At 44.4% G+C, this 12,969-nt stretch overlaps 1 protein-coding gene across 1 annotated transcript in view; it reads left to right on the forward strand.

Moving 5' to 3' along the window:
• The window catches only part of TRIM24 (tripartite motif containing 24), a 1,142,914-nt gene that overhangs the window by 691,202 nt on the left and 438,743 nt on the right, over positions 1-12,969 (forward strand). Inside the window, exon 12 of the mRNA XM_078672569.1 lies at positions 11,796-11,865. Coding sequence (XP_078528695.1) covers positions 11,796-11,865 — 70 coding nt within the window. The remainder of the gene's footprint in view (positions 1-11,795; positions 11,866-12,969) is intronic.

Genomic DNA, 12,969 nt, shown 5'->3' on the forward strand with positions numbered 1-12,969 from the left:
CTGTTAGATCTTTGTTGCAAAAAATATTTTAATCAGTTTAAAAAACGACCGTTTAAAACAAGTTTATTTTTTATTTTTAAAGGTGCAGTAGCTCGGAATGTGTAGAAACGTAGACAGATTCTAACTTTTCTATAATTGCCTAAGGCGTACAAAAATAAATATAATGCTATAAAAATCTCCTTTCTGTTTGTCATTGTGTGGCTAGAAGAACAGTGCATAAGAAAGAAAAGCCATACTCACTTTTCACTCTTTAGATGGCAGCTTTAGTTATGCTCCATGACCTGACCTCTCTTTCCCTTCAGCTGCTGTCTTTGGCAGCAGGCATTGTGATGTCAGAACTCATACAAAAACAAGAAAAGAGAGGTCGGATCAAACACTTGATCAATCTAAGCGTAAACTATACAGACCACAGTTCAAGGAGTCAACACAAGATTAGATTATCACATCCGATTTGGGTGATAAAGAAAGCCCTCACACACTGACCTAGTCAGTGTCATGCTTCATCATCGGGCCCCACCGACAGAGGCCGAATGCCTCTGCGGTGTGCTACGACGCCAGAAAGACTGCGGAGCAGGTTTTTTTTGTGTGTGGAGGGCGTGCTCTTGTTTACAGTGAAATATTAAAAGTGCCTAGAAAAGGGTATCGAAAAAATATATTTAATAAATGATCCCTGAGGCACAAAATAAAGAGTATTACGTGTCTGTATTTATATGCCAAGGTTCAAGGTTGGTAAAATACAGAATATACTCAATTTCCTCCAGTCAACATGTTTCAGCCATAAGGGTGGTATATTACCGTGGCATTCTTCAGGACTATACCCCGGCGGTATGGGCTCTCTAATCACCCACCCTGACCTGGGGACGTGAAAGTGAAAATAAAGAGTGAAAAAAGTGCATAAAAATTAGTGGAAGAGTAAAATACTCGATTCCAAAAAATACTCCGTAAATTTGGAGTGTCACTGCACCTGTAAAGTGAAAAAAACACACAGACAGACAGAAGACAAACATGAACATTGTTAATATGAGCCTTCCTGAGTAGTCATAGTGCTCCATGAAGTGTGGCTCAAGTGGTATTCCCAAAGTAAGCATAGATTTTATGCACCATCCAAATAGCCCCTAGAGGATGATAGCAGATATCTCTGGGAAGTGATGTGCTAGAGGTGTGCTATTTACAAGAAAAACGATTAAAATGGGGGATTTAAAAACGCGAATGCGTGTACTCCTTATGAAGGGATCAATGGACCTAAAAGGTCTGTGCCCCTTCAAATAGGTAATAAAAGGTACATGTCTCACTTTCAAAAAGGGCGCTACTAGCACCATGGGTCTCGGGAGGGGGTCGGAGCGACCTGGCACATCCTAAGAACAGAAAGAAATGGTACATTGGCAAAGCCTATACATGACCAGGTACTTAGCTCTGATGACAGAAGGAGCAGCGGCTTGTGTATCGTCGTTACTCACGCCCTCAGCGCTCTCGACCCGCTGGTCAACCTGGTTATGGCCTCCAAACCGGACCCCGAAGATAGAAAAACGGGGCCGGTAGACTTGTTTTTAAGCAGAGCGGTCGCGTATGCGCCCTGTTTTCTTCAATGCTCCTGTGGAAGCGCTACATAGATGACATTTTGTTACTATGGACTGGGAATGACACTGATCTCGATCTATTTCTCAACTGGATCAACACTCTAGACCGGAATCTGCGGTTCACAAACACCAAGAGTAGGTCTGAGATTGTCTTCCTGGATGTTGAGATCTCGGTGCAAGGAACTAGCCTTATGACTAAGACACATCATAAGCCTACCGCAAAAAACAACCTCCTCGAGTTCAGTAGCTTCCACCCACGCCCTTTGAAGGAAAACCTCCCCTATGGGCAATTTTTGAGACTTAGGCGCAATTGCACCTCCCTCTCGGACTTCAAAGAACAGTCCTTGAGCCTCACTGAGAAATTAAAGACAGAGGGTATCCGGCACCTATCCTGAGCAAAGGTTTCAAGAGAGCGAGGAACCAACCAAGACATGTACCTTTTATTACCTATTTGAAGGGGCACAGACCTTTTAGGTCCATTGATCCCTTCATAAGGAGTACACGCATTCGCGTTTTTAAATCCCCCATTTTAATCGTTTTTCTTGTAAATAGCACACCTCTAGCACATCACTTCCCAGAGATATCTGCTATCATCCTCTAGGGGCTATTTGGATGGTGCATAAAATCTATGCTTACTTTGGGAATACCACTTGAGCCACACTTCATGGAGCACTATGACTACTCAGGAAGGCTCATATTAACAATGTTCATGTTTGTCTTCTGTCTGTCTGTGTGTTTTTTTCACTTTACAGGTGCAGTGACACTCCAAATTTACGGAGTATTTTTTGGAATCGAGTATTTTACTCTTCCACTAATTTTTATGCACTTTTTTCACTCTTTATTTTCACTTTCACGTCCCCAGGTCAGGGTGGGTGATTAGAGAGCCCATACCGCCGGGGTATAGTCCTGAAGAATGCCACGGTAATATACCACCCTTATGGCTGAAACATGTTGACTGGAAGAAATTGAGTATATTCTGTATTTTACCAACCTTGAACCTTGGCATATAAATACAGACACGTAATACTCTTTATTTTGTGCCTCAGGGATCATTTATTAAATATATTTTTTCGATACCCTTTTCTAGGCACTTTTAATATTTCACTGTAAACAAGAGCACGCCCTCCACACACAAAAAAAACCTGCTCCGCAGTCTTTCTGGCGTCGTAGCACACCGCAGAGGCATTCGGCCTCTGTCGGTGGGGCCCGATGATGAAGCATGACACTGACTAGGTCAGTGTGTGAGGGCTTTCTTTATCACCCAAATCGGATGTGATAATCTAATCTTGTGTTGACTCCTTGAACTGTGGTCTGTATAGTTTACGCTTAGATTGATCAAGTGTTTGATCCGACCTCTCTTTTCTTGTTTTTGTATAACTAACCGGGGACTAAGAGAGTGCCTCATTCTCCCTACCTCTCCTTTTGTTATTGGATGTCAGAACTCAGCCATAATAAGTTATTACAGTTCACTGACTAACTCATTTCTTTATATTAGGTGACTGGGTGCACAGAAATAGCTTATAATAAAGCCTTATAGCCTGCTGTAACGGGCTATACAGGCTTTTAAAGGCCTACTCCAGCGTTAAATTATTTAAACAAGAACAATGGCTCCTGTGAATTCGATACTGGATAATGATTGAGGAAGGCCGTAAAATACGTATATAACAACAGGGTATGAGTGAGATGTCAAGGAGAAAGAACTACCAATAGACCCTTCTAGTTATTCAATAAGTTGTATTGAAAAATTACAGTTGCAGTAAATAGTTCCAAACATAAAGCAAAAAGTTATTTACAGTTGTGCATAAGTGTCCCCAGTGAAATTATGAACCAAACTAATAAGGTAGCATGTGTGAAAAAATGTGCAAAGTTTCAATAATTTGTTGTTCATAGAAGCGACCACTTCCTTTCAATAAATTACATAACATCTATACAATGATAGAATGCTGTGTTCAAGGGTTCGCTTCTCTATGTTGTCGACGGCGTTTCGACCCTACCATGAGTATAGGGTCTCTTCAAGACATATGATATGGGACATCTGGGAAGAATAACGATATGTGTTTAGAAGCTATTTTATTGTAAAGGTGGAGTATATTGTTATAAAATGTTGGATAGTTAAGGATTTTTACCTGTTCTTTGTATCCGCTAGAATAACAGTGAAGTTGGTGCAAACTGTGTATTGGTGAATTAAAAGTACTTACTAGGCAACCCAGCCGGGTTCTAAATAGGAAAACAAAAATAAGTAGAGTCCTAGTTAGGACAGGTATGCACCACGGGGTACAGGGGCAGCATTAGTGGTTGCAGTGGTGTTGAATGAACACTGAACAGTTCACTTACCCCTATTAAGGGCGTGTATCTAGCAGTTCTGCGTGGGAGCACGATGGCTGTCTTCACATACACAGAGGTTATTTCGAGGTGCGCAGATGTTTTCATCCATACATCTAATTTGGAGTTGTTGCGGTTGCTCAATGGCAATGACCGTATCTCCCGGGTGATTTCTAGATTAAGGAGATGAAGAAGATGCGGTGGTATTGCTGCCGGTAAAAGGGTATGCTTAGGTTAATTTAAATTAAGTCTGTGTGGGATTTTTGTCTAAAATGGGGGCCTCCCATATTGCTCGATTATTGAAGTAATTGGAAGCGAACAAGGGCGCCTGGCCTCTTCAGCTCTTGCTTAATTATGTTCCCACTCTAGTGATGTAAAATTATGCATATTTGAGCACGGTTCCGCTTAGGATTAGGCATTATTAGCCGTGTGTCAATATATGTTACCAACAACCCCGTAGATGGTACGGGCCGCTTAGGGGTATACCGCGACCCTTATTGTGAAAAACTGGTATGGGCGAAGTTAAAGATAAACTAATAGCCCCATATTATGTTCAATCCTGCAAGGGAATTAATTAAGTTATTTGCCCCAAGTTAGGTTTTCTCTGCCGTGTTAAATGACCTACCTTTCACCGAGTGTGGTGGAAGGACAGCGTCAGTCAGCCTTCGCCTGTGTTCAATGACAGTGGGCCCGAGTTGTCGGGAACTATTTCAGCTGTCAGCTGCTTCTGGTTCCAGCCGGTGTCATCGCCGCGTGCATGTAGGCTGCCGTGCAATGCAGCCGGCATCCCCCACGTATGACGTATTCTATCCGGTTAAGGGATACGGGCTGTTTGTATGGATCTTGCTCGTATTGACTGCTTAATTAGAGTGTACTGCATTTTAACAGTTTGCGGCGGCATCCAGCTTATCTTAAAATAGTTGAATCACATTAAAACATGTTCCACTTCGCGGGAACTGGTAGGCCCATTTTCCAAAGGGAGCAAGGATATTAGTCCAAGTCTTATTACGAGATAATGTGCAGTGAGCTACCATGTTCCATTTCTTTTGGGTATCCATATCGGCCACATTAATCGTGTAATATGGCAAAAGTATAGTGTACTGGTGGCATGGCGTTGGGGCCCGAGGGACGTAATTTCAAAAAACAATTGCTAATGGTGTGGTCAGAGGTGATCGGTTGTGGGATAGAGCAATGTATCTGTTCTTAAGCTAAGTAGAAGTGGTGTATAGTCGTGTAGGAACCTGCTAGTGGTAATGTTTTTCCATACTTTACCTCATTAAGCCAATACTTTTATTCAAGAACAATACAGTACATACATTCAATTCTATTGGCATTTTCACCAGAGCCATATTTCATTCAGTACAATGTTTTGGCTTAGTATACTATGGCAGATCAGTGAATCTAGCGATATTACAATACTTCATCCGTATTTTTTCTGGACGTGTTTTTAATATACTATGCTGTATTATTGGCAATTTTGTCTGATTATGCATTCAGTTCCATGAAAGCCACAATGTTCCTTTTTCTCCACAACGATCCCAATGACTCATGCACAACTAATCAATTTCCTTTACCCCTCATAGCAATTATTCCAATTACATTTTCTAAAGCATGTTTACTAAACCAGATTTGCCACAAACCCCCGCCACTCCTCAGCTGTATTGAAGCCCTGGTTGATAGTCAATTCTATCAATCCAGTGGCATTCACGTCTCTGTAAGATTTGTAAAATATCTCCCCCTCTTTCTGGTACATGTGCTATGTCAATGACTTGCCATTTGATGGTTAATGGCTCCCAATCGAGAGGCCCAATAGTAACGTTTTATATCAGGGAGAGCGATTCCCCCGTCGTACCACGGGAGCGTCAGTTTAGCAAGTGCAATACGAGGTCTACCATCCCAAATCAACTTCCTTTTGAAGACCCTCGACTGCACGGAAATAGCTAGCCGGAACTACATCAAGGGTGTTTTGGAGAGCATAAAGAAAACGAGGCAGAGACATCGTTTTAAAGAGGGCCGCACGACCAAGCGGCGAAAGCGCAAGCTTACGCCAACCCGCGACATCTTGTTTCAATCTAGACAAGGGAGGGAGGAGATTATGTTCATACCGAGTTGTGGGGTCCAATGAAGTATAGATACCGAGGTATTTAAACCCCGTGTGCGCAATCTGGATGGGACAGTTATTTGGAAGAAGAGGGACATCACCTGAAAGGACGTATAGATAGGATTTGGTCCAGTTAATGATTAGACCTGAGTTTCTACCAAATGAATTCAGAACACCGCACAATACTATCAGTGATTTCCGGGGCGAAGTCAAACACAATAAGATATCTGCATAAAGCGAGATGCGATCTTCAAACTCAGGAGACCACCGAATACCCGTCATCGAGGGCTCCCACCGGATCCACGCGGCGAGGGTCTCGAGAGCTAGGGCGAACAAGAGCGGCTACAAAGGACAACCCTGACGAGTTCCCCTCCCAAGACCAAACGGAGCAGAGACTCGGCCATTGACAACAATTTGCGCTAGGGAGTCCTCATAGAGTAGCCTCACCCAGCCAATAAAACGGGATCCGAACCCAAACTTAGCCAACGCTGCCCATAAATATGGCCATTCCACGGTATCGAAAGCCATCGTGGCATCCAGCGACGCCAAGATGGCCGGCTCACGCAACGTCGCAGCTCTCGCGAGAACACCATGCAGTCTCCTAAGATTCAGGGCGGTGTTTCTATGTGGGATAAAACAGGATTGATCCGGATGTATCAACTCGCTAATAAGTGATCAATCGGTTAGCCAATACTTTCGCAAGGATCTTCGGTTCAGCATTTAAAAGGGATATAGGTCGGTACGACGTACACTTATCTCTCGGCTTCCCCTCCTTATGGATCACCACAATGGTTGCTAAACGCTGATCACGGGGGAGAGAGCCACACTCCCGAGACTCCAGAAACATATCTCGGAGATAGGGAGCCATCTTGTCAGGGCGCAACTTGTACAGTTCAATAGGCAGGCCATTGGGACCCATTGCTTTCCCCGAACGCAAGGAACGAATCGCAAGAGCCACCTCATCAGCTGTTATTGCGGCGTCCATTTGGTCCCTATCGACGTCAGAGAGACGCTGTAAAGCGATATCACGCAACAATAGATGCGAGTCCTCCTCCGGCCTGTCCGACACAGAGGAGTACACTGCTGAAGTGATCTGCAAAACACTGAACGATCTCCTTAGGGTCAGAGATCCGAGCACCAGCAGCCGTCTCTATCACAGGCACCACCCGATTAGCTCGATCTTTCTTATCCTGCCACGCAATCAATTTACCAGCTTTGTCTCACACGTCATACAGACGTCCCTGCTACTCCCTACTCATGGCCTTAGCCGCATCAGTAACCAATGTCCTGTACTCAAGTTGTTTTAGTCGCAGAACATGGGTCTTGGCACGGGTGACCCCCCGCTCCAGGTCAAGCTCCAAGTCCGCTATCTCTGTCTGAAGCTTAACCACCTCCTCATCTCTCCGTTTCTTAACACCCACTATCAACGACCGGGCCTGACCCCTAAGGACGGTCTTGAAAGCCTCCCAAAGCGATACCGCTGACGAAACAGAACCCTCGTTTTCCAAAAACTACAGTTCAAGAGATTTTACCAGAGCAATGCGAGGTTTAGGGTTTTGGAGATACCAAGGGTTAATCGGGGCAACCCGTCCCTCGGACCCGGAATCTAACTCCATCCGAAGCCATAGTGGAGAATGATCAGAAATTCCCCAAGCCAAATGCTTGACCTCAGTGATAGAAAGAGCCTGCGCAGCCGGTACCAAAACATAATCAATCCTAGAGAGGCTACCGTGAGCGTCCGAATGAAACGTATACTGCCATTGAGCAGGATGTAACAATCTCCAACAATCTACCAGACCTAAAGTGTCAAGGAATCAATGGAGCCAGTTCTGCGATCCCTTTAGATCCCTGGGCGGGTGTCGATCAACCACACCGGAAACGACTGCGTTAAAATCACCACCTAGAAGCAGTGACCCTCAGGGAGAGCGAGAATAACCCGCCCCAAGTCCGCAAAAGTAGTCGATTGCAGGCCAGGGGGGACATATACCGAAACCAGGGAGAGGGTGCGGCCCTCCCATCTACCCGTAAGAGCGACGTAGCGCCCTCTATCAACGAGAACCGTGGAATCAATCTCCAGTGGGAGAGAATTCCTAATGAGGATTCCAACCCCTCTAGAGCCGGAGGAAAACCCAGCATGTGCGACCAGACGATACCCCTTCCTATTCATAGCATGACAAGTATTGCCAATCAAGTGCGTCTCCTGAAGAAGGACCACATCAGGGGAGAAACGTTTCAACAGTTGCAACACCACCCCACGTTTTATCCTATCCCCCAGCCCATTCACATTCCAACTCATTAGTTTCAGCCCTCTAGCCCCCATCCCGAAGAAGAAAGAAGATCCATCCCCAGAAAGAACCTAACACTTCGATGAAACGATCTAAGGATACGGTACCTTGCATGAAAACATACACACACCCCAACAGAACCTCCCATCCCCCACCAACATCCTGTTACAAAGCCCCCCACCCTGCACCCCTGCGTAAGACTAAAAAGCCACCCAAACTTGCAGTGTGCCTGTCGCCCCCACATTTAACTAAACTACAAAAAGACACTCAGAGGAGGAAAAAAGACCCACCAATAGCCCCGCAACCCCCCAAATGTACATTAAATCACATGTCAGGATTATCCCACCACAGTTCAAGGTCCACGAAAGACCCCAGGAACCAAGCAACCGGCGACTATTCTTGTTCCGCCTGTCCGCCCTCCGCTCTGCCTGACTGCTCCTCCGACGGATGTTGGTTCGGTAGAGTGTCCAGCCAGTTGGCCACCACCTCTGGTCGATCAAAAAAATAAGTCCGCTCAGCATGTTCGATCCTCAACTTGGCCGAGAAAAGCATGGCATATTTGAGTCCCATATCACGCAGTCCTCTCTTCACCCCCAGGAAACCGAGTCTTTGCTTCTGGACCGATTGGGTGAAGTCCTGGTAGAAGCTAATATTTGTGTTTTTCAAACATTGTAGGTCCACCCATCCGTGAGGCCTGCAGGATAGCGTCTCTATCACAAAAATTGAAAATTCTCGCAATGATAGGCCGCGGTGGGGCACCCAACTTCGGTTTGCCGCCCGGAACTCTGAGCCCATTCAACCGTAAAGAACTTACTCAGTCCTTTAGGTGCGAGGTGACCAACAATAAGGTTCTCAACAGAGGTCAGCTGCTGGATCTTCCGCCTTCTCCGGGACCCCAATAATACGGACATTTTTCCGCCTAGCCCTCTCTTCATAATCCTCCAGACGATGTGTAAGGCGATCACTGGTAGTCTTCAGGTGACGGACCTCCGTCTGTAGGTCAGCGACATCACCCGTCAGACTAGAAGTCTTGATATCCAGAGATTTGACCTTCTCATTAATTTTGCCAGGTCTGTGCGGATCAGGTTGACATCAATCGCCAAAGTATCGAGCTTATGGGCGAGAGTCTCCATTTGTTGCCCTAATGAGGATTTAATCCCGTCAATAGCGGCCATGACATCTTGCAGGGTCAGCTCATTAGCCGAAGTCGGTGGATCTCTCGTGTCTTCCTGCGACCTACCAGATCCGCCGGGAGATCCCTTAGCTTGGGCATATCGATCCATGAGATTAGTTTGGGTATAGCCACCCCGTCGAGTGGTCTTAAGGTTCTTTCTTTTCACCCTCTGGTTTCCCCGTCATTGCGGGAGATAGATTAACTTGAATAGGAGAGACGAGACAGGAAGATGGCGGCCCCTGGTCTCCTCGGGCGGAGGCAGCCCCAGCCAGAGGGCACAGGCCGAATGTCCTCCAAACTCGGCAAGACGATGAAAATCACACTTGTGGGTGACACTGGGCGGCCGTCCTCAGGGGTGGGCACGTTTCCAGTCACAGCTCTCTCTGGAAGCAAAACCGAAAGTAAAAGCAACCGGACCTGTCGTCCCAGCCCCCTCAAGCCGATATTGTTCAACTACGGTCCGGGCACCATGCCAACTCCACAGCCGGGCATCACGGAGACGTAGGCCGCACTCTTCTAAGCACCGTAACTACGGCTCCCGGGGTCCGATTCAAAATCTGAAAGCAGGTTTCGCCTCACTCGTGGTCCATCTTCACGAAAACATCAATGAAGGACAGGATAGACGCGGGAGGTTACGAGAGTCTCGGGAGCCCTAGGCTCACGCGGCCATCTTGGTTGCGCGCAAAGCTCCTCGTCTGCTTTACCAGTTTTAACCCACCACGTGTAAGTATAGCGTCTGAAAATATGGCTGCTGGTAACTGTTGCCTGCTCTATAGCAACCCACTTTGCAGTGGCATCCCTGCATATGATTTTGCATGACTGGTTTGGATTCAGCTTCCAGCAGCCCCATATTTATTTGTTAGCTCTCCATTGGCTCCCAGACTGAATGTATTTTTTTCAGTCTATCTTGTTTATCAACCAATTCACTATTGGGGCTTCTTAACCTTCAGACAAACATTGTTCATTACTGTCCTGTCTCCTTGTACTTTGCTTCATCACGCCTTGTCACTGTGCCTACGTTTTCACTGTTGTACAGTTCCTACAAATTAAGTAGGGCTTTGTGTTTGGACAACCTATGCGTCAAAATATGGGGACTGAGTCCACTCATATAATCGGAATATGTTGGCATGATTCCTGGCTAGCTCAGTGCGCCATCTGGACCCCTAAACCTGGCAGGATACCGGATGGTGTCTGCAACTTCAGAACATAACCACTCTAATTCCCCCAGGTAAATAGTGGAAACAGATCTACCCTTCCAGAGGGAGATACAAGAAATACTCAAATTGGCATTTCAGTATTTATTAAAGCAGTTGGATTCTTGTGTAAATACATGAGCTGCAATTATTAGTAGAAGGAAACAAAGCAATGTTACCAGCATTACAAGAATGGTGAAAAGATGATTAATTCAACCATTATAATTATTGTAGTAATCCTAGTGATACTCCAACCTAACACTACCTATCCTATAGAGAGCATAGTGTGTGTGTGTTCTGGCATATCACTTGGAGCAAGCCTAACTCCCCATTACTTGGGTATGACTTATCTGGAAGTCATTCTAGTGTAGAACAGGCGCTGTCCTTTGCAGTATATTAATGAGTCAGCAGGGCTGGTAATCAGTCCTGGGCAAATGTCTAGGATAATTCATGGAAGTGCTCCTATGGCAAGCTAGGAAAAACCTAGAGCAGCCTTCAGTGACTGCATAAGATGGGATACTTGAAGAGTACCCTTCCCTAAAGAAGCAATGCTAGTTCTTCAACCTTTGTTTTTCTCCTCACTTTCTCAAAAGGTAACCCTTAGATTTTTATAGAAAATACATTTGGCCAGTACAACTAAAAATTATTTATAAAAGAAAGTATTATGTATATATTATGTAAAAAAGCTCCAGGAGGCACCCCATAGATGGATCAATTCGGTGTTTAGGATTTCAGTGAAGATTACCCTAAATGTTTTTGAGATATAAGATTGCACCCCATATTCCTACTAGATTGTGGAATAATAAAACAAATGACTCCCAAAAAAGCCTCAAAGTATACAGGGAACTTAAAAAATATATAGTGCCTCACTGTGTAGAATGCTGGTCTAGGGACCCTACTGATTGGAAAAGAAAATGACAAGTACATTGCTGCTATGTCTAGAACATTGTATCTTTCTGAGTTAAAAATGCAAAAAGGGGCACTTTAGATTTGAAGTAATAGGCTTTCTAACTGTTGCACATCTGCTTGTCAGTGGAGGCTTAATTTTGTGAATGTATATTAAAGCCCATTCTACAATGTTTGAAACACTTTGAAATGCTAAACGTTAACTGTAGCATTCATATAAATTATTTATTTGTTTAGGAGCTATGGTGGCAAGTGTCCATCCACCCATGCGTTCACCCAGTGCATCTAGTATTGGAAGCAGAGAAAGGTGAGCTGATTCCTGCATTATTGATCCTAAAAATGCCTGCTTCTTGCTGTATTTTATTTTTTAAGATAACCATTGCTAAGTGTGTTTATACAGTGTGTGCCTGACTTTATAGCAACTTTAAAAGTTTTTGTTCTTGGAAAGTTGAACTTGATCCTTAGCAAATAGGTAAGAATGTTTTATGTGCTAATTCTTAGAGAAATTAATATTTCTGAGGGATACTCCTAGCTGCAGATTCCTGGCCTTTAGAATATTCCTAGACTCGATTGGAGAATTTAAACAGCAGTGCTCCCACACACTGGCAGGTGACATTTTGCAGCTCCATGGTGGCTTTGTACTGTCCCAAACTGTGTATGACACCATCTAGGTCAAGTTGTGAATTGTGCTTTTGGCCTTCTGTAAAGCTTGCAACAGGCAAGATCATCATAATTTCGAATTTTCATTTAACTGCCCAATATCACTTCCTCTACAACTCGCATGCACTGCACTGTATTACTTTTTTAATGAAGTACCTTGGTTGTATACTATTTGTTGCTATGCATAAATTAAATGATTATTAATTAAGATCCCCATTGGACTAAGAGTTGTTTGTTTGCGATGATTAAACATCAAGTGAGGACTGATTCGGCCTCCGAATAGATGCAAAGTGTCACAAAAATAGATACGTAGTAACCCTTGTTTGTACTGTATATATAAGTACTCAGAAATGCAGGGTTTCCCCATAATCAATTATTGGCCCTTTTAACAAAGTTTTCTGCAACCTTTGTGCATATATTCCCTCCAGGGCTATCCATGAAAGTGAGGCCAAATTAAATGCCATCTCTCAAGAAAAGTCCTGATCTCCTTCCAGAAGGAGGACCTGCCTGCAACATCATACTCTAGACACTCTTTATGCAGAAGCACAAGAAAAACATAAGGAGCACTGATGCGCCCTATGTTTTGCTCAACATGGAAAAAGGAGTACAACTTTGAAAGAATTAGTTTATCCAGTATTGTGGTATCTTTCATAGATTCACATGCTTGAATCATTCCCCGTTGTCAAGATGGGATTCAAACAGTAAAATAATTAAGCCGTATTTAACAAATATCTTGTATTGTAATGGCCCT

This window comes from Lissotriton helveticus, chromosome 1_1, assembly GCF_964261635.1.
Source record: "Lissotriton helveticus chromosome 1_1, aLisHel1.1, whole genome shotgun sequence".
NCBI lineage: Eukaryota > Metazoa > Chordata > Amphibia > Caudata > Salamandridae > Lissotriton > Lissotriton helveticus.